At 43.0% G+C, this 22,605-nt stretch overlaps 1 protein-coding gene across 1 annotated transcript in view; it reads left to right on the top strand.

The window, feature by feature from the left end:
• TMEFF2 (transmembrane protein with EGF like and two follistatin like domains 2) overlaps window positions 1-22,605 on the top strand; it is a 127,640-nt gene that overhangs the window by 72,311 nt on the left and 32,724 nt on the right. The window contains exons 5-6 of the mRNA XM_051787780.1: window positions 1,823-1,919; window positions 21,717-21,865. Coding sequence (XP_051643740.1) covers window positions 1,823-1,919; window positions 21,717-21,865 — 246 coding nt within the window. The remainder of the gene's footprint in view (window positions 1-1,822; window positions 1,920-21,716; window positions 21,866-22,605) is intronic.

The following is a 22,605-nucleotide window of genomic DNA, read 5'->3' on the forward strand; positions in this document are numbered from 1 at the left end:
GGATGCTAATGGTGTGAGGATGTGGCACTTGGATACCTTGTCCGCCCTTGTACATTGACTTTTATAAAATGTGAGCCTAAAGCATTTCTCAGTTATTTAAGGAAACAGAAAAACCACAGCTCAGTCCCTCCCTATAAAGCTTGACAGTGCAGTAGAATGAAAATCCAGCATGTGTTTTCCTGGTTTCCTTTTAGGTTTTTTTGTACATGAATTTTAGGGATATAAAGGTGAGCAAATCTGTACAAATAGACAATCACCATGCTCATCATAGGTGATTTTTTCCAATTTAATATAGTCTAAATTCAGGCATGACTGATAAGAAATTGGTGCAGCAGAGTTTTATACCTAAACATACCAACACTTCCTTTGACTATATTATGGCTCAGGAAGAAACATTTTAGACAAGTCATCTACCTTAGGTATTTCTGTGGTCTGTATCACTGTAGTATCTAAGCATATCACAATATTTTAATATACTTGTTTCCATATTCTCTGCTGGTAGAAAATGGTATTATTCCCATTTTGGCATATGGGAAGCATGACAGAAGTTGCATTATTTGTACAGGGTATGGAAGCAAGTTTGTGGAAAAACAGGCATTGAGGTTACACTTGCTGCTCTAAGGGCAAAAGCCCTTTCTCCTCTAACAGCTTTGTGAAAGCTTGGGATTCTTGTCCTTTCTTGAGTAAATAACAAAAGCAGCCTATTCTGACACAAAAGCCTCTGGTAACAACACAATTGTACCTCAAGCAGATGATTTGTCCAGTCGACGTCACTGAGGCTTCCGACACACTTCAACATGTCCACCAGCTTTGGTAGGCTGGACCCAAGTGTGCAGTAAGCCCACACCACAGTGCTGACTCCAAATGCCAGAGGGATGACACTGCAGAGGCTGCTTGTGCAGATAACAATATCAGTCAAAGCTGATTGATGCTTAAATTCTGCGTTTGTTTAATAACTCTGCAACTGGCAGAAGGATATCGCTATGTACAGTGTCTTGGTATAAAGTGGCATCCTTCAAAAGATATCAAAGGGTGTTTATGTACTTTTATACAAACATAGATAATGTTTCTTTTGGATCTTTTAACAAACCCCCTTTTTGTACCTACCTTAGTGGTCTTTTTCTGCCTTTCAGTACTCAGCCATCAGTATTTTCTCGCACCCATATTTTTATTTTCCCCTTAGTCCCTTCATGTTTTTGGCTTAAGGGCCAGGTACAAACCTTATACAACTGCAGACATTGGGTTTCAAATTTAACCTGTGCTGGAGATTGTCCCCTCCTCTGGATAGCACTAAATCTTTCCTGCCAGAGATAACTACTCCATGGGGCTCATAACTGTACTTCTGCAGAGAAAAATGTTTTGCCTTTGGAATAGACTAGATTGCACTATATGGCAAGTAATTTCAAAATATTTTCAAGGAAAGCATCCCCTTGGGGCCATCTCAAGGCCTTCATGGGTAAAGGACACAAGGCAGCATGAGATGCTATCAATTCACCTCCATTATTTTCCCAGGGAACAAAGCAGTGAGGCTCAGTGGGGACACAACCTTCCTGGGATGCAGCTTGAAGGGAATCATTGTTCAAGAGGAAAGAGAAGAGGAAGGGTCTTTCTCTGGTTTTTAACTCCATAACTCAGGGAGTTTTTCCCAGACCACCATGGGAATCCCTGTGTTGGCCCCGTTCAGAAACAGCGTTGCCCAGCCATCAGCTTTGTGAGCAGCACATTAAGCTGATGCAGTGAATAGATTTTTCTAGAGTGAGAGAAGTGCTTTGCTACAATGCCATCTTTACTAATGTATATTCTTCTGCTTTCCATCAAACAGTCAATGAAGGCTCAGGTGAAACCAATCAAAAAGAGACATCGACCTGTGACATTTGCCAATTTGGGGCAGAGTGTGATGAAGATGCAGAGGATGTTTGGTACAGTAATTTGCTCTACTCTTCTATTTTAATGAATGTTGTATTATTTAAAGGTACTGTGGTTTAGAAAGCATTACAAATGTAAGATACTCAATTTTCTGCACCCAGAGATTCATCTCAAAGTGAATGAGGTGGTTGTTATTCTGAAAAAAATGTATAAAACACTCTGGTTTATAATTTTGGAACATGCACAATTTAGACCAACTCTAGAAACACAGTTATCCATTTTGTTGCCATTATAACTTATGTTATTCCATCTGGGGTTTTACAGCTTCATACTTCAGTAAAAATAGAATTGGGAAAAATAATTGACCTAAAGCTTTTCCAGTTAGAAAGTATCATTAGTATTATCATCATGTTAATTCATGTGTGGCATTAGAAACGCTGGGAAATCTGTCTCACTTTTTCCTTGTTGCTGGAGTTGAAAAGCTAACCCTCAATTGTTTGAAAAAATGAGAGTGTACATTTAGACATTTTCTCAATGGAAATGGTTTTAATTTTTATTTTTTAAAAAATGCTTCAAAATTATTCATGTTTTATTATTATTTTAAACCTTAATTACATTAGCTGAAGGGAAATAATTCTATTTACTCAGATTTTTATTTTTTCATTCTGTATTTTGCCTAGGAACTATGCAAACATATATTAGGCCAGCTCTGAGCTAATCATTTCATTGTGATTTTGGAACAGCCAATAGATCAAAAAGGTCACTATTCACAGAGTTTTAGTTCTAGCACTGCCTTAGTGCCCTGCCTCGTATTTCTATCCAAGTAACTAGAACAAACTTAGAGACAGAACAAAATAGTCTTGCAAATGTTAGAACTATGGTCTGTATGGTGCTTCTAAAGCTGTGGGGTAGTGTTAGCTAAAGAATGGACACAGAGACTGGGCAGTGAGATGTCAATAAAGCAGCATGGCCCAAGTTCTGACTTGGACAGTAAGAATAGAACAGAGAGGAGTCAATGACTGAATGGTGAACATGATAACTGGGCCCAGTGTTAGGCAGGTGACCTCACCCAGGCAAGGCACCCATGCCCTGTTGGTCAGGTTGGTTCTAGTCTTTAAAATAACCCAACTAAACAAACCACAGAGTCCTTGTTCTGTCTCCAGTCATCAAAGGAAATGGTGGTGTTGAAAAACAGGAGCAAGGTGCATCATGGTTATAGGTTTCAGTAATGTAATGAAATTTGCGAGTGAGAAATTGCCTAATGTTGACTTTGCTTAAGGAAATTACCCCAGGTGTTACGATTTTCATTGTCTCCTTGGCTGGTTGTCCTTGAAAGCTTTCGTGGTGCAGTATAGAAACAAAACCATGGTAAAATTAATATATCAAAATTCACAGTCTAGTGCTCATGTTTTCATAATTAAGTGCACTTCCAAATTGGAAGGCAGAAGAAGAGAGGGGCAAGGAATAAAATTAGCTACAAGATAACATTATTAATCATAAGCACTGAGTAGCAGTGTTTATTTTTTTCCAGAAATAGCTTGGTAAAATTGCCTGATCCAACTTACCCCAGTGTTCCCACTGCAGATTTTGCACTGTCTAACTCCTCCCCTTTGAAACAACTTGGCCTATATGGAGCAGCATAATGACAGCAGGAGCTGAGGTTCTCAATCTTTATTGACAGGCAGTCTTTCTGCAGGGGAAAGTGCTTCTCGGGGCAGGAAGCAGGGAAGGGCATTTACTGTGAGGATGCCATCAGACAAACTGTTATAAGGCAGGAAAGCCGATTTCCAACCAGAAATACAAAGACCTTGTAAAGCCTGTTAAAAGGTCTGCTTTGAAGTAAACAACTTCATATGCCATAACAGTGCCCTGGTTTCCCATCCCTGCCCCCTGATTAGTCTTGGATAAGCATCTTTCCAAAAAATAAGTCTCCTAGCTTTTTCATTATTTTTATTTCTAGGAAAAAAGCTAACTACATATGGAGGTTCTAGACCCCTCTTTCAAATGTACGTTAATTGACTTTTCATGTTTGGCACCAGATAGACATATTCCCCCACTCCCCCTGCCAAGATTTGGTGTGCAGAAAATGTCCTTAGATTAAGTGGGAAAAGAAATTTCAATTTATTTTTTGATTACTGTTTTTACGTGGATCAAATTTCCGATGTAAGCTGGGCTCCTTTAGCTGTCTCACCTGACTGATGAGGTTTGTACAGTCCAAACGGGGTCCTGGTGGTCCCAGGACCTGTTATTACAGGATGATGAGCCCAGTGAATCCATATCAATCAGGAGTAGTTTGAGGGTGCAGGGACAGTGCCTGGTCCATTCCAGGTAAGAGGGATGCAAGCTGATAGCAGAGCCAGACTTCAGAGAGCTGGGGATGCGAGGCTGGCTGTTCGCCTAATATTTCTAGGGTGCCAGAGTAGATCAGAGAAGAGAGCACAGGTGTGATAGCAGATGTGGTTGTGCTGCTGATGATTTAAAGTGACAATTGACATTATTCTGCGTTGTCACAGTCTGTTATTTTGCAGACCATTATTTCTGGTTTAACTCTTACTGTTTTTTCTTTTGGTTTTTTTGTTTTGGTTTTTTTTTTTTTGTTTATTCATTGCGAGTTGTCACTCATCCAAATTATGCTATTGTACTGTGTCATCATTATTTTTAAATCTTTTTATTTACCTAAAACCAATCTGTTAATGGCTAGACTCCTGGGATTCTGATGGGGGGTTTGGCACACAGAAGATTACTTGAAGGGGTAAGATTTGTGTGAACGTTTTCTGGAAAGTATGGAGAAAAGGCAGAAAAGAAACCACTGTAATAACAGGTTTTCCATGGCATGTGAAAGCACATGTGTTATTATCCTATTCTGCAGTCAAGTATCATGAGAGTGAATGCAATTTGGCATTCCATTAGTGAATCTCCTTCTCTAAGTTAAAAACAAAGACTGTTCAGTTGAAAGTCTTTAACATCTTGCTACTTTAATATGTGAAAGCTTCTTGTCACTAAGAGGATTGTGTATTACTGGCATTATTCCCACCTTTAATGCATTTTGCACCAGTGGGCTTCATGAATATTTAAAGCAGGGCAGTGGCTATGCTCTTTAGCACTGGATTACAATCTATTGGTAAATCAGGCATTTGGTGTTGCTTGCTTTGGGTTTTATTTCTGAGCTGGCTAAGGAATAATTGATTTTGTCAGACAGGGCTACTCAACATAACACCGAGAGATATACTCAAAAGGAAATGCAGAATGAAGCGTAACATTTTGAACTGTGGTATATTTCTAAGATCTTCGAAAAAGCATCTATAAAATACTCACTGAATGTAAACAGTGCTCTCCAAATGGAGTGCCTGCTCTCTGCTCAAGTGGCTTAGTTTCAGTACAGAACCACATCAGAAACCTGGACTCCAGCATTAATCTCTTCCATATGGGCCCCTTAGGAAATAAGAGCACTCCCTAGACTGGACAAACACAGGGTTTGCACAGATACTGGGCAGCTATTTCAGAGGTCCACTGATGTGCCCAAAGTGGAAGGAGATAAATAATAGGAAAGAACCCTTCTGTTGAATTTCCTTTTGGAAAATGCTGACAATAGAGAGGACAGGAGTATTTTCTTAAAACCAGATTAAAGCCTGCAAACCTCTGACTTGCAGAGTTAATCAAAATCAAAATGATGAAATGCATCTGTTCCCTCGGAATTTCAATATCAGCAGGTCAGCCAGCAGCAGTCTTGAAGTGCAGCATTGCCCACAGTAAGATGCAGGTTGCCAGCTGGAAGACAGGCATGCAGAGATGTGTAGTGTGCTCAGAGAGTGCTTCCCTTGCAGCCTGGCAGTGTCTGAGGAGGTTGAGGGGGCCATCTCCACAGAGTGCTCCTCTGCCTGCCCCTTCCTCCCTCCTGGAGGTTGCAGGTGGAGGAGAGAGGCAGCAGTATCTCTGGCAGGAGGTGCCTAACCCTGAAATGGACCCCTTGGGGGTTTTTACCAGTAATAGAAGGGGCCTAAATGCCCCTACTGTTTTCTGCATCTCCATCCCACACACCCCAGGGACTCCTCCTTGACTGAGTGTAGGGTACTGTACTTTGCCATAGGCACCGTGCTTGTGGTAGGCACCTTTGCTCCCTCTTCACAAGCCTGGCCCACACTGGAGGAGCCTTTTCCATTTCTTGCAAGCAGACTAGGATCCCACCAGGCAGGTCCAGCTCAGGAGAGGATGCTGAAGCTGTTCTGTGGGGACACTGGGCCCCTGAAGACCCTAGACTGGGAGCTTGGGGGAAGGCATCCAGACCTGAATGAAGGAGCTTGGCATGCTCAGTGTCTAGGTCAGTGGGTGAAGGAAGGAGCGTTGTTCCCAGGCATGCTGTATGGCTGGGTGATATTCCCGAGTGAGATGGTGACACTGCAGCATAATTACAGCAGGTCCCTTGTGTCCTGCACTTCTTTCCACATGGCTGGGACAGTGAATTCCACTTACCCAAGGCAGACAGGCACATACACAAAACGTATAAAGAAGATGAACTGCCTCAGTCCCTTGTTTCATATTTTACTGTTAATCACTGATACATCTAGTTTGGGTAAATGCTCCTATAAGGCAAGTGAACAGTCTGCAGCTCATGAGGATGACAAAACCACATTCTCATGCAAATAAGTTGCACTGTACATGGGAGATAATCTGTGCAAATCATGCAGCTGCCATCTGCAGCGACCCCTATAATCAATATTGCTCTAGCAATCAATATTTATCTTTATTATGGTATAGAAAGAAAACTAATGTGAAAGAAGCTAATGGTTTTGCCAGCTTCTCAATCCCCACAGCAATTAGGTCAGTCGGCTTTGGGTCCCTTCCCCCTTCCATCAGTTGCTCTCAACCAGAGCATTTGCAAACAAGATGCTGTACTGATACAAAGTACTAAAAGGTAGTTTGAAGTCTCACATACATTACACGGGTATTGGCTGCTCCGTGTTCAGCGGTGTGTATAATAAATGTGTGTGACCTACTTGTTCCAGATGCAGAAACAACGAGCTGCTTTAACATCTGCAATGTCCTGAGCGTTATACAGTAGATATGTTGCTGTTTTCTGCTTCTTTTCTGTCTCTTTTAGTGAAAAAGTAGATCTTTGTTCATGGCTGGGTGTAACACTTAAACATACAAATTGAACTTGTGGTTCAGATAAACACGGAAATGGAATTAAATCATTAAAAATACACAATTCTGTAAAAACTTATATTTCTGCCTATATATCTTCTTGAGATCATACCTAAGGCATGAAGTGAAGCTGCTTCTGCAGAAATCTTCACATGAAGCTTAATAGTCAGTCTAATAAGAGTCCAGGCCAGGGTTTGCAGAGGGTAGTAAAGGCACTGCAGCACACAATCTCTGCATTGCACAGCAACAGATGACCAAGCATCTTGCACCTTCTTACAGCCATGTCACTTATCTTACACCCAACCTGATAACAGAGCTACCCTCAGTGCCTGCCCGGAAATTTGCCCAGTTCTGTCTCTGGTACCTGCTAATGTTTCATTTGATGCTTGTTCTATGGTTAAAAGATTTTGAAATAGAAGGAAAGCAGCTGACTTCCAGGGTAACTGTTGAGATGCCATGTGGAGACACCATGCAGTGGGCTAAGAGTCAGCAATACTGGAAAAAAATGTAGCCTAAGCAACTGGACATTGGTCATTTAAGGGTCTGCAATGAAAGACAAAACATGAGAAATGTTAGGCCAAGCAAGATGGCACCTACCTGTCTGTATGTTCTGTTTTAACTATTAAGCCTGCTCTGAGAACGGATTGGGTTGGTGGCTTCTATTGGAACCTGGTCAGCCAGATCCTGCTGCCTCTTGGGTATGAGAGCAGCCTGGGGCTGTGGAAAGAAATGCCACATGAACTGGCACAAAAGTGAGAAAACTAGCAAAATACAAAATTGTAGTTTGAATTGCTGTCCAGAGCACAAACAAGAACAATGTTGCAGCAGCTGCAGCTTAGGTGAAAGCTTCAACTTATTAGAAACCAGTGTTTAGACATCATGTTAGACTCAGAAAATAAGGTCCCCAGGTTAGCATTGCATGAATGCCACAGTTCCTATCAGGTAAGATACTGAGATATTTTAGGACTCTTTCAGAGGGCTAAAACTAGCCTAGGTGAAAAAGTGACTTCATACCCCACCATAACTAGAGAAAGACCCTCACTGACTTCTAAAAGACCTTAAATCAAGCCAAAATTTGTGGCTTTCCTCTTTCTCAGAATGATTCTGTAGAAAGAGGAGAAGATGTGGAAGAGAATGTTAACTTGATTTTCAATGGACGTTTCTCTTAAGAGAAGCTTATGGTCCAGTTCTGCAGTTCACAGAGGAGGACGGGGGACTGAGCACCTTGTATTTCTAAACTGATTGCACTATGATTGCACTACTAGTAGCTTGGCTAGAAAGTTAATGCTTGGAAAAACGGTGGCTTGTTTTGCCATCTGGTGAAATTGTTTTCTCTACATACATTTTATTTGGGTTTAGTTAAAACCAGCCATTTTTCCCAGTCAGGTGAGTTTCAGAAAATGGCCTTACCATCTCTGCATCCTTCATCCTTTGCCAAAATAGCCTGTTTAATTTTGAAGTGAGACTGATTCCCAACTCCTTTAGGATGATGGTTTGGAGAATTTGACCTATCCATTGAGTCAATGCAATTCTTCAGAGGCTTATGTTCATTTGAGTAAGTCCTGCCTTTCCAGATTCTCAGGATTTATTTTCTTAATAACATTCTTTAAAAAAAAAAAACAACTTGGTTTAACATAAGCCAAGATTGTCTGGAGTTACTTATGCTTCATAGTGTTTTATTACCAATACACTTTGGAACACTCTGGTAAATAATTCAGCCTACACAAAGAAATTGGCTATATTTTCTCTATACATCGAGGAAGTCTGTCGTGTAGACTATATATCACAGCTCTAAATGTTCTCAGATAAATGCAAACCCACATTGTACTCCATCTGTACTACTCACACAAGTAGGTTTTTAGGGACCTTGTACGACACATCCATCTCTTATCCAAACACCAGAATCCCTAACATTTGGTTTTGTAATAAAAAAGACATTTTTTATCTTTTGCAATTACAGCAAAACTTGCTGTGTGTCCAGGGGATAATACCCTACACAGTCATAAAGCTTATAGTTGGGTTTTTTTCCTTGTGCTCCTCTTTTCAGATGCTCATCCAAACTTACTTTTCAGTTCAGAAGGTGAACTTGCAGTTTATGGAAGTCATGAAAAGTTATTCCACTGACTTCAGTGAAACAAAAGTTCTCTCCTAGTTTGATAACTATGGAGTAACTTCTCAGTGGAGCCTTTTGGTGGTAGAAGGGAGAACAGACTCTGTCTGAGTGTAAATGCTCTGTCATTCACACAGTGCAAAGGAATGACTTGGAAATTGTGATGATAAAAGCAGAATTTGCTTTACTGACTGCTTCAATTGCTTCAGAGGAAATATTGATTTGTGAAAAGCCAAAAATAACTTCTGAGATTTTTGGGGAGTTTTCATGTCTTACAGTGCCATGACCCTGTAGGAGCAAGACAAATTCTTTTGAAATTTGGGGGAGGAAGGCTTATAAGACACGTAGTCATCATTTGTCTTAACAATTACTAGTTTGTCAACATTAGAGCTGGGGAAAACAGCTGCAATAATTTAAAAAGTGTGGCTCAAAATAGCCCAATTCTCCCAGTAGCTTTCCATGGCCAGAATACCTACCTATGTGGTGTGTGAATGGGAGGCATATAGGCATGGAGGGATGGGTGGTCATGGCAGAGAAGGCTGGAGGGCTGGGTGGGGAAAGGACAGAGCACTGTGGAAGCAGGGAGGTAACCTAAAGCTGACTTGAAGCTAGTCCAGTTTGTTGTTTTCTGGAAAGTGGGGAGGGGCTGCGGTGGCTGCCCATGTTCAGGGACTCAAGGAGAGTTTGGGGGCAGCTACCTAAGGGTGGGAGGAAGGCTGTCCTCACCTGCCTTCCCTCTACCTGGCTTTGAGGCTGGAATGGCACACCCAGCATGAGCAGGTGAATGAAATATTTATATGGTGGGGACAGCTGGAGGATGTGTGGGATGGCAGCTCATAAGGCACTGAGGTGGTTTGGCTGTGGACTGTGTTAACACTGATCTGTACCTATTACAAGAGTGCATGTGTGTGGCTCAGCATTGTATGAGGCAGCAACAGCATCCCTCTGTATTTTCAGGAAATGTATACAACACATACACATGACGGCAGGGTGGAGAGCAACCATTGGATGTGCCCAGTTTAACAGGGGAGGAAATGAACCCAAGGTTTTGGGGAATTTTTTACTCCTCTGCCCCCAGATGTGACTGTGGTTTTCAGTCCTAGGTGGGAAAATGTCGCAGCCTTCTGAGCACATGCCTTTATTCGCGTTGGAAGGAATGTTTTTGGCAGTCTCTTTTGTTCTCTTGCTGTAATACAGGGTGTTGTAAAGATCCTGCCCGGCTCCTGACGCTTTGTGGGAGGTACACAAAAGGGTCCCTTTGGGCTCTGCAAGGGCAGAGCTGTGTGCGGGTGCTCCGAGGCTTGGTTTGTAACCCCACGGTTACATTGGTTGTGTAACCTTGTAGCTGGGAGAGCCTGGGCTCACCAGGTTGTGAAAGCGCACATAAGGGATGATAATATGATAATGCACATCAGATATTAATGTGCATTGACACATAATCGTCTGCGTACATCAGGGCATTACAGCATGAAAGAGCAAATGCAGAGGCCTTGGAGAGCAACGTGCTTTTACACCTTTTTCCCCCCCCCTGCTTTCTCTTAGCCTTGTTATTTAACAGTAAGCGTTCCTCCCTCCCTGGCCCCCCATTTAGCCAAAGTCATCCCCCAGCAGTAAACTGAGCGGTGCCTTCACGACGGCCTATTTAGTCGCAATAAAAAGCCGATTGGCCTAATGCGCAATCAAGAAAGGAGTGACATTTATTGCTTCAGTTTTATGATGCTGTGAACTGAGCAAGATTTGGAGCCTTACAGTGCCTTCAGGGGGCAGGAGATCACCAGCAATGAATTGTATTTATACCTTTTCCAATTTCCTACCAGCATTTTAGCAATAAATAGACTGTTGTTATTGAGTTTTATGTAAGTATGTTTACGAAAGCAGGAATACAACTTTGTAGCTCAGAATTACATGTGTTGGCTAAATAGATCAGCAGAGAGAATAACTATGTAAAACACTGGGAAAGCACTTACCAATTTATTATCAAATGTCTTAATAGAATGCTTCATCTCTTCCATCCCACTTTATGTTACTATTAAAATAGAACTGCCTCCATTGCAGAAGGTCAGAGGCTCCTTCACACACCCATGTTGGAACATCAAGGGCCACGGTTTGTTCACACATCTAAACCATTAAAAATACATCCCATGCATTAAATATGAACCTGAGGAAAACTCAATAGTAGCTGACGCAGAGGGCTGACCTCAGCTCTCACAGCCCCTGTGGAGCAGCAGGTGTCCCTTCCTCAGAGTCCATCTCCTGCCCTGGTCCCTTCCCACATGGAGGCTGCAGCTAAAAGCCTGTGTGAGATGTCCCCAGATGTACAGATTTAATTGCTGTCTCTCAGCCTGCCCATTTTGTAATGGAGCTCTCCCTTGTGGAGGAGCACGGGTGCCCCAGGGTCACCTGTCCTGGCCAGTACTTGCTCCTTTTTCAAGGAGCTGCAGGTGGATTCCACTGATCTGTGTCCCAGACCTGAAGAAGGTTACTGTCCTCTCATTAGTTTGCTGGCAAGGATATGTCCTTCAGATGGCACATTTCCTTTGCTCATCTGTCTTCCTTTCCCTGGCAGCAGTACTTTCCCTTGGGGCTTGATCCCAAAAGCAGCCAGCCACTGTGGTCATCGTGAGACAGCAAGAGAGTCACAGAATATACTGAACTGTAAGGGACCCACAAGGATCATCGAGTCCAACCCTTAGCCCTGCACAGGACATCCCCATAAGTCACACCATGTGCCTGAGAGTATCATCCAAACACTTTTTGAACTTTGTCAGGCTTGGAGCTGTGACCGCTTCCCTGGAGAGCCTGTTCCAGTGCCCAGCCACCCTCTGGGTGAAAAATCTTTTTCTAATATCCAACCTAAACCTCCCCTGACACAACTTCAGGAGAGGCAGCATCCCCAGCCAGTCCTAATGCCTAGTTTCATACAGCAGCTTTCACCTACAGACCTGAATGCTCTGAGGAAAAAGAAGGTTACTGCTGCACCCTCCTTGAACGTGCAGAGAAGTGATTTGCTAGAGTGCCAGACTCAAACCTGTGGGCTGAGATCTCTTTTCCCTGCTGTGCAGGATGACATGAGGTTACCTTTCCTTATTGCTTTCTGTGCAGAAGGTGCAGGCAGTGCCTGAAGAAGAAGCCTGGAAGAATCCTCCTAAAATTTTGTTAAATATCTAGACTGGATTTTGTTTTGTGATTAAAGGCAGCTAACCAAGCAGGGCACCCTGGAGTATGCAGCCAGTTCAGATGGCACTGTCCCAGGCAGGTCTCCTCAGAACCATGAGGCACACATGTTTGGGGATGTAGAGCAGTTTATGGTGAACAGTATGGTTTTGCACACCTGGAGGCAGTCTTTACATCGAGTAAGTCTTTTTCCACAGTTTTCTTCTCACTATTTTTAGGAAGGTCACTCCTAAGCCTTTCCTTCCCCACCAGCAGTGGATGGCTCACGTGTTGTGAGGGATTGGCTGGAAGGACACTGGTCTCTGCTAGCCAAAAGGCCATCATCCCTTTACCTTCACTGATAAATCAGAGCTTGCTTTCCACTTTCAGAAGTAACTTCCAGTGTTGTTAACAACGGTGTTACCAGAAATTTGTCACTAGTCCCAGATGGTGCTACAGTTCTCTGTGAGCAGATCAATCCTTCCAGTATGGCAAGGTCCGTGCCAGGACCTGCAGCTAGATAGTGTCCCATGCTTCCCACTGGACACTGCAGTATTCCCACTGGCTGTTGCAGGCTGAGGTGAAACTCTGGGATTTGTGGAAAGAGTTCTCATTGTTCTTCTGGCTTCAAAAAAGGAGCGAACAATGTCAGCAGTCTGAGGCACACAGCAATAAACCGTTTGTGAAGGACAGCCTCAAATGTTTACAGAGAGAGAAACAGTCAGCAAAGCTTTGTTTTAGCACAGACTACAGAGACGTGAAGGACACCAAGTGTTGGCAAACCATAAAAAGGCATTTATTTTATTCTGTGGGTTTTAAATAAACTTCACACGTTAGATACCTGCAGACACTAGAACTGGCACGTGCACAGAATTAGAATGTTCTGCTCTGGTCACACAGCTAGTGTGAGGGTTTTTCCATGACTCTTCAAACCCAGTCATCAGCCTTGTAATTCTCTGTTTGGCTTTAAAGCATCCAGTCTAGCAAAGATTGCTTTATACAACTTAGTTCCTTTTAAATAGGAATGATATTTAAAAAAAAATATGTCACATTCATTTTGCCCTAAAGGTGTTAGCATACAATTCAATGTACTGTTGAGAGCACCAAAGGCATCAGGAAGCCAGATGAAGGTCGTATTATAATTGGTGCTGTGAATTGCAAGAAGGAAGCAAAGGTGAATCTCGTGATACTTTTTGTCAAAAACTTAGCAAAAAAAGTTATGGGGTAAAAATTAGAGGAGAACTGGGAATCAAATTGCAGTGTCTTGCACAGCAAATTAAAATTATTTCATGAGCTGGAGTCTCCAGGATGACTTCTTGAAAACTGGTGGAGCGTGAGACCATCTCCTCACCGAGCTCCAGGAAGGAGGCAGTGCCCAAGAACTCTCCTCAGGGCTGTAAAGCAAGGTGTCTCAGGGAGCAGTCCAAGAAAATGTTCTGGAACAACCTCCATGAGCTGCCATAAAAAAAAGTGTGCTCTGAAAAATCCACACGTATTTTTAAGCATTGCCAGTCAGTCCCTGCTATTGAGCAGCAGCAGCGTGGCAGCTGTACAGCGACTGCCCGAGCTCCTGGCTCTGAGCTCCAGCTACGCTCCCGAAGTATGTTGCATTTGGTATGCAAGGAAGGGCATCAGTAAATATATTCACCACTTTAGTGCATTTTAGCTTGACATGTGTCCAGTGAACAATATTTTGGGCTCTTGCAGTGAAAAAAGCAGGGGGGAAAAAAAAAATATCACCTGATTATTCATCGCTTCCTTCTGTTATGATGCTTTGGGGTCCTTCAAATCATTTTCATTATGCACTACATAATAATAAAAATCTCTATGCAGTATGCTGATAATTCCGTGCATGGTTTCTGTGATTTCTAATTGTTTGAATAACAGGATGCTATTGAAATGCCATGCAGAAACACTGCATCACCGCGAGGGAATCAAGCTTTTCTCCTTTTACTCCTGGTGAAGATAAACATTTGAACAGTTGAAATAGGTAAAATATCCCAGGGAAGCCGCTGTGCAAGGTAGACATGCTAAAGCCTTTAGTGCAGAAGCTGTGCTGCAAAGGACAAAAAGGAAAAATAAATTAGATAAATGAATAAATAAATAAATAAATAACATTGAATGGAAGGCACTCACAATAAGCCATGGTTTTTCTTCTCCTGTGATCTTAAAGCAGAAGAGAAGCACTAGCAGGCCCAGGAAAGAAATACCGCGTGCTATTTTTGTGCTGCCATTATAAAATATGTATTGTTTATTGTTCTGCACTGCAGCTAAAGTTTTGCATCAGCCTCAAAATTACAGCAAAGTTTGTTTTGAAGGAGATATGCAGTGTCTCTATTCTTTAAGCCTCTTTATGATGTTCTTAAGAATGCAGTGATAGGATTTCAATCTCCTGGCAAGCACAGACAGGTTGTAGGGTATGATTCATAGAAAGAGTAAAATACTGTGTGCCAGTGTGCATTATGAATGTATTTTATATATATGTATGTCAGTGTACCTGATGTTCAGCTGCATGCAAAACCAGGCAATGGTGCCAGGCAGTTTTGTCGCTTGGCTGGAGGCATCATTGGGTGCCACCCTCTTGAGCTGTGCTCCACATGCTGCAGGGACCACTGTGGGGCACCTAAGTTTGACCAGGCTACCAAAAGTCCCTGTTGACTCTGTACTGAGGGTGCCAGGACTTAGCACTAAAACTTTGCTCTCTGTAAAATGGGTATAATAGTACCAGGTCATTGCTGCTGTAGGACTGTATGAGATCACTGTAAAGCTTAATGGTGTACTTGCAGATGGGCTGAGGGTCAGAGGCAGGAGCTCATATTTATGTGGTCCTTTTGACACTGATGTGGAAACTAAGGTGTGTGCAAGCGCCCTGGAGCAATCCAGTTTAGCTGCCTGTGTGTGCAGGCAGCTTTGAGGATGGGTGATGTGCCGAGGTGGGTACAGAGGTGACCTGTCACTGCTCCCCGGTAAAGGAGTATCGCAGGCAGTGAGTTTTAACAAGGCACAGTGACAGTCTGAGGAGGCTAGCTGAGCTCCCAGAGGCTGGGTCTACCCAGCCTGGTTAACCTTGCCAGTCCTTGCTTAGAGCTGGTTCAAGAATCTCTGCGTGGTGTTGTGCTGAGACACATTAAACATACCCAAAGCTGCCTGGGTAAGTGAGCGCTCCCAGCAGCCTCCTGACACGGGGCTGAACCGTGGTACAATGCGTGCACCGATGTTGAGGCGTAATGTTAAGCCTGGCTTCATTTCAGCTTGCCTGCTGGTAATGTCAACAAAGATGCCCTGTGTACCAGAGAGAAAAACCTTGCAGGAATCCTAATGATAGAGAAGGCATTTGGGACTGATTGCCACGCTCTTTATGCAGGAATATACTGCCAGGTTTGCTTTAAATGGGCATTTAATGTCCTACTTGGAGGGGCAGGGGGCTTGGAGAGGACCGTGCTGACATCCAGAAATTTCAGCTTCTGATCACCATTTTCTAGTCAGAGCAGAGGAAGATAAGAAATGTCTCTAGTGGAAATATCATAAATGTACAACAACTGTGGTTTTATTTATACACTGTACACTGTTTTATGGCAAAGGAAAGGCTTTGGGCTTTTGTATGCTGCAAAATGTTGTTGGTTTTTTTCTTGATTTTTTTATTTTTTTGCCTGAAGAAAATATATAATGTTTAAAATGATTGCAGAATGGAACATTACTTTCCCTGTAAAATAGTGCTTGCTGAGACATGGTGGGATCTCACACTTGACCAAATTAGCATATGCACTCAAATATCAGAGCTCTGACTAGTAAAAATAACACTAGATTTGCATTTTCACATTTTTAGCTCTTGCTTCCCTGTCTGTTTGGTTTTATGCCTTTTTTCTTGACTGACAATTCTCTTTGTGGCAGATTTATTGCTGTTCTGCTGTTTGGACCCTGTAATCAACTAGACACTTGGCTGAAGACGTTAGTCATTTCATTAAGTACTTTTTTGCAGATATCTCAGACACAGTTTTCTGTTGCTCTGGTTCCAAAAAGCAAATGACCCATGGCCAGCAAAGTCTGAATATGAATCTTTAATAAACAGAGGTAGTACAAACAATGCTCTCAGGTTTCCAAACAGCAGAGGGCTAATTAAAAGATGTTGAATGGGGAAGAACTGCCATTGCCATCTCGCTCATCTGACAGAAATGTACCTGCGTCTGTTCCCAATGAAACCGCTCTTTTGGAAGCATTGTCTCATTTATCCTCCTTGCTTCCAATCAGAGCTACATAGGAAACCTTCCTCGTGCTATGTTCAGATATTGGATAGTAATTTTTTAAAATTATTTTTCAGTAATACATTGCTGAAAACAAATTCTGAATAGTTGTCTTAGGAGTAAACATAAAGCATAGAGTGAGGTTCTTTTTGTCATCGCCGTGTCGCTGATGGTTATACTCTATTCATGAACTAAGGAAATATAATTATAGCATTCCCCTACCCTTCATGGGCAAAGAACCATTCTCTCATTTTATTGAGACACCTCCTTAAAACTCAGTTCCTCCCTCCAGACGCAGTCCTTCATAGCCATGAATCCTGTCTCCAGTTGCTTGCTCTCTGCAGGCAAAGGTACTCTCTCTGCCCAGAAAATAATACCATATGTTATTTGCAGAAGCGTGAGGAGTTAGGAGAACTGCACTCACCCGTGCCTGGTTTATGGACCCCATTAATTTTTAGAGAGACTGATCCAATAGAAAGCCAAGTTGGCTGCTCCAGCTTGGCCAAGCAGCCTGCTGCAGCACATCACCATCACTGCTGGGCCATAGACCTCTGGGGTCTGGGCAGCATTTTTTCGTGGTCAGGATCTGGGCAGGAGATGACTTCTTTGTGCTCTTCTCTTATTTCCCTGGGAAGGAGAGAAGCATGCTAATTGAGTGAAATAGCCACAGTGACTCCCCAAATGCCCGTGGGTTCCCTTGTGCTGTTGAGTACAATCTTTGCAGTTACTGCCTTGACAGAAGCTTGCAGAGCAGAGTGCAGCGACGTGCACCCCACAAGTCAGCAGTGAGGCACAGGGAGGTGCCTTTCAGCATCTTACCTGCCTCAGGCTAAGGTCAGCTCTGCCAGCTCTCCAACAGGCACCCTCCTGGGCTTCTCCTGCATGTTGGCTGCAGAGTTGCATCTCTGCCTGCAGACACCTTCTGTTTCATCTTGGATGTGACATTCTCATGACAGGGCCCAGCAATGTCATCAGCCCAAAATCTTCTGAAGAGGTGCCCAGGTTTGCCTGTTGGACAGTCTTTTTAGTTTGCTTTGTTTATTTTGCTTCTGTGATCACCAAAGTAACCAAATAGGTTGCTGGATGTTCAGCTCCTCCAAGATTATCATCAGATGAAATTAAACGGAATAAAGTAAAGCGTATAAAAGAAGGAGAATTCATCGGAGACTATCACAATGACCTGAAAGAAAAGACAGAAAATGAGCCTTGTTTAATGATTGTTTATGGTGGAAGCCCAAATTTTAATCAATTAACATATGAGCCCATTACTTGAAAGATGCGTTGGGCCTGTGAGGCAGCATCCAGTATTTCTTCCTTTCTCAGGGGAGCTGCAGGGTATCAGTTGACATTCCGGAGGCTCTCTTTCCTCACAGATGCTTTTAAAGCTGCGTTTCTGACTGCAGAAGGCATAGTTAAACCTTACACATGTATTTTGCGTATGCCCTTGGGTACAGTTGCATCCTGTGACCCCCCCTAGGAGACCTCACTGACCTTCTCACAGTGTCTTGTTTGAGGAACGCTCAGTCAGCCTTTCCATTGCCAAACTTTCTTCAGCGCTACACTTAAAACACAGAAACCAAATAGATTTACTGATATAACTATAATCAGAAGTCATAGCCTGGATGATAAAATGCCCGAATTATCAAATTACTTAAAATTAGAGCCATACTCAAGTGCCTCAGGGAGTGGGAAGCTGCAGGCAGGCAGCCAGCCCACCAGCCAGTACGAGCACTGGGTGCTAGAGAGGAGCAGAACAGGATTTCTGGGCATGGCAAGTGTTAGGGTGAGGCTCTCTTTGGGGTAGGGGTTTTCTGTGTCCCACAAGCACTGAAGACTTAATGTACTCCCTGCGACCAAGCAGGGATGTCACATTTTGGTTCTACTTTGTTTAATAGGAGACAGTCCCACTTCTGCATTTTATAATGCTTCAAGAAGTGAAGGCACCTTTACCTATGGCAACAGGATTTCATTCAATCAGATGCAATAAGTGCTGTTTATTTGGTATTTATTCCATCAGTGGCAGATCCCACCTAAGGCTCAGTTGTGCTCTGTGGCCACGTGTGTCGGCGCACACAGGTTTGGAGTACATGCCCCACCTCTTTCCCTGCAGTTTGCTCTTCTGGAATTTGGGGGCGTGGTTGAAATTGCAGACTGCTTGTTCCTCCAGTTTGAAAAAATGTGTTTGAACACTGTCATTTCCCCTGATAAGAGGAGCACTATAAATTAAAAAGAGCCAGCAACGCAGGCACATTAATCTTCCTGATGCAATCCTACCTTTAGCATTTCCTGGCATATGTTTGATGTTGACTTAATTGTGCAGCCTTGAAGTAGGATTTGAGTATATAAGTACAAAAGTAGTAATAAACTGCAGATACAAGCTAGAGGTTGCCCACTGAAAACTGTGCAAGGGGTGGACGATGCCTGTTGGACAATGCAAGGAGATCCTTGCAGCAAGGGGTGACAAGTTTGCTGTAGTGTTTTTTCGCTGTCCATTTAGCCCTGAAAAATCAAGCTTCACACAGGATCCTATAAGGCTTGGGCATATGGTGTCATCCTGAGGTTGTCCCTTCCTGCTCTCCCTCGCACACAAATGATCTGACATCAGCACAAGCACAAGTTCATGGTGCTCGTGCGGTGCTTGGAAAGAAAGGCCGGTCTCACAGTTAAGATTTTACAATGGAGTTCAGAAGAATCTTGCTTTTCTTCTCACTTTTACTGAAAGAGGTCAGGAAAGCAATTTTGGCTCTTTGTGTTTTGGAAGGCATCAAAAGATGCAAATAAATGCCTGGTGGGCTCTGAAACGGTCTTTGAAATCAGTGGGAGATAGGTCTCTGAGATTTCAAAAATCCCACACAAAGTGTTTGCATGCATCTTTAAGCATCTAAACACCTTTAAAAATATGTCTCTAAGGTGTCTAACTCTGAGCATGGGTTCCTGCGTCCCCTAGGCATTTTTGAAATTGCATCCAAAGTTGCTTAGATTTCCCCTAAAGAGCACCCTTTTGTTGTAATTTCCTCGTTAACTTAATTTTCTCTTGACTTGAAACATAATATATATTAACCTTCACTCATTTTTTGCAGCAAAATGTAGAGAAGTGAAGCTGTTTCTGAGCTGTTTTATTATACAAAAAAAAAGGAGCATATGGCTGATTGTGTCCCATCTGAAATGCAAATGGTGGAGCTACGTGGAAAGAATTACTATTACTTGAGCAGTAAATGTTTCCTAATGAAGTGAGTTTGACTAAGGTGGGAAGCTGGAAATGGCTGCAGGAAGAAATGACGATGGTTAATATTTCAGTGGAGCAGAACATTCATATTCTGCTGATAAGGAGGTTCTTAGGAAATGCACTAGAATTTTTTTCTTATATTCTGTATGTTTATCAGTGTGGGGAAATTGTTACACACAGGGAGCTAGACTCTTTTCTTCTAGTTACGAAATCATGTAATTTAATTTATAACCACAGCTTTTCACTGTTGACCTCCTTCTGAGCTGAAGTTTCCTGTATTTTGTGAACATTTGGGGTAAATAGACCTACCCAATGTAAAAGAAAAGTCTAAAAGAAGACTCTGATGTTCATCACCCTGGGCACATTTGTTGAGGCCAGAGGCCAAGAGGGTGCAGAAGGAATCTGACCCACACTCTCTAATGTCCTTCTTCCTCTTTTCACCAAAATTTTTTTCTCATGTATATCCCTCTGCACTTCTAGTAGTCTAAGGTGTCCAGATGTCTGCTGCAAATGGGAGGTGGTCTGACTTTTAAATACTTTCTTAAATCAAGCAGTGAGGCTAGAGGCTTGACATTTCCATTACTTAACTTTCCAAAGGGAGAGCTGTGGAGTTGGTGCTGTGAGGTTCAGCACAACCAGTGGGCTGGAGATAGAGCATCAATCACATTACTTTGCCTTAATGTCAGAAGGAGCCGGGAAGAGTTTAGATAGCAGCATGTGCACAATTATGTACTCGGAAGAGCTGAGGCAGCTGCCAGGTTAGACCTCTGGCTTTGTCCCCAAGCAAGATGACATCGGTGTTGCTGAGGCTGAGCTGTCTGTTACAGGGCACAGTCAGGGGACAGGAGATTAGCATGCCATTCCCTTGACAATGCCCGAGGGTGTCTGACATCGCTAATGATAATGAAAAAGGAGAAACCTAGAGAAAAAAGTCTGCAGCCTGCTGTTGATGGAAATAATTAGGTTTCTCCATCTCAGAAGCAGTGGCGAGGCTTGCTGGGATCAGGACATGTCCACATTAGTGTCAGTTCAGATCCAGACCAGACTTCTGAAGTGAATCTCTCTCTGTACTTTGGTTCACATCTCAGGGCAGCACAGGAGCTCACAAGCTGGGTTGCGGTGCCTCTGGAGATGCCCCTGGGCAATCTGAGGGCAGGGCCACTGCCACCCTGCCTGCATTTGCCCACCTGTGCTCTTGGACACAGGAGCCTTCACCCCCTACAGAGCATGTCACCAAGTCAGGAGTGGGTGCTGACCTTCCTGGGTAACAACTGGGTAAGGCTTTTTGGTTGCTGAGTTACAAAAATGCTTCCAGAAGTGCTTGTGCACAAAGTCTTTCCTTAAACAGCATGGTTTCAATACTGAGTAGCCTCTGCATCTGGGAGCTGGGGAGATCCCGCCAGCCTAAGGCACAGAGAGAGTGTGGTGGCATCAGTGTCGGTCTTGGCAGGGGGTTTTGTCCCAGTAGGGTGAAGTGAGGCTTCAGTATCACATCTTTCATTACTATCAAAGTGTCTGTAACAGGTGCCGGAATTATTTTCAGAATTAAATCATAAATCAGTATAAACCCACGTTTTATGGTATTCTATGTGAAGGGCAGCACTTGAACAGAGGTGAATTTTGTGGCTCCTTTAATTTGCAGGAGGGCTCAGCAGCTTGATTTATCTGCATATCTGCTTAGGTATTTGGTTTACAAGAGATTACAAGTGGTAATGCTGTGGCACAGTTTTCCATGTATAATACACTTCTTTTATCTTTCCTTTTGCTTGCTTTTAGATGCCTCTTCCCTCTCCCCTCGTCTCATTTCCATTGAGAAATACAAATGGCCTCTTGACAGAACTTTTCATTTTCATTATGTTGATTTGCATTGTGCAGTCAGGATAATACAAACACTTATATTTCTGAGATGTATTTATGATGTTACGAAAAAACTTTCTCACAGTAGCCTCTTCTTTTTTCTCTGTCTTTATCTTTTCAGGTGTGTTTGCAACATTGACTGTTCTCAAACCAACTTCAATCCTCTTTGTGCTTCCGATGGGAAATCTTATGATAATGCATGTCAAATCAAAGAGGCATCATGCCAGAAACAGGAGAAAATTGAAGTCATGTCTTTGGGTCGATGTCAAGGTAACTCTCATAACAAAATTCATTTCAAAGAATGTTTTCAATTTTTGTAAAGGAAAAAAAAAAAGGAACAGGGGCTGGCACTTCTTACTCTTCCATGAGGCTCTTGCAGTTTATATTGTAGAGCACAGGCTGCAGGAAGGGGCAGAGCCCACCACAGCACAGACACTAGCGAGGCATGAGGAGTCCCCCACTCCTAACCCTTCCCATGATCTTGACACAGCAGCAGGGGACTCTTCAGCCCTGCACTGGTTTCAACATCAGTCACCAGTACTCTGCCCGGAGCAGCTTGCCCAGAGCCCTGTCTTCCAGGCAGGAGTTGGAGCAGGACAGCAGGAATGCCCCTCAGATACATTTTGCCTCCCAGGATGGATCCTCTGGTGCTCCCCTAACTGGAGCACCATGAAGCAGTTTCAGGAGGCTAAAGATGTGCTCCCAAATACTGTACTTGTCTTGTTTCTCAAGTGACCTGAGCTAGGCCCCAAGATGTTGAAGGTGTCTGGAAGGCAATTTTCCAATAGTATCTCAAGACTTTCTCTGTTTCTCCGTAAATACCACACTTCTCTGTGCACAGCTCTGGGGCTACTACATCACCTGTAACCCTTGAGTTGACTTTAAAAACCCTATTTTGCTCTAAAATAAAAATGAAGAAAATTTGCCTTTAAATAGCTCCCGTAAATAAAGTGTCTGCTGAGGCTCAGAATCTTAACAGCTATTTTCCCCTTAGCTTCTGACCTATAAAT

This window comes from Manacus candei, unplaced genomic scaffold (assembly GCF_025592945.1).
Source record: "Manacus candei isolate 608988 ecotype Guabito, Panama unplaced genomic scaffold, ASM2559294v1 h1tg000023l, whole genome shotgun sequence".
NCBI classification, from domain to species: Eukaryota; Metazoa; Chordata; class Aves; order Passeriformes; family Pipridae; genus Manacus; species Manacus candei.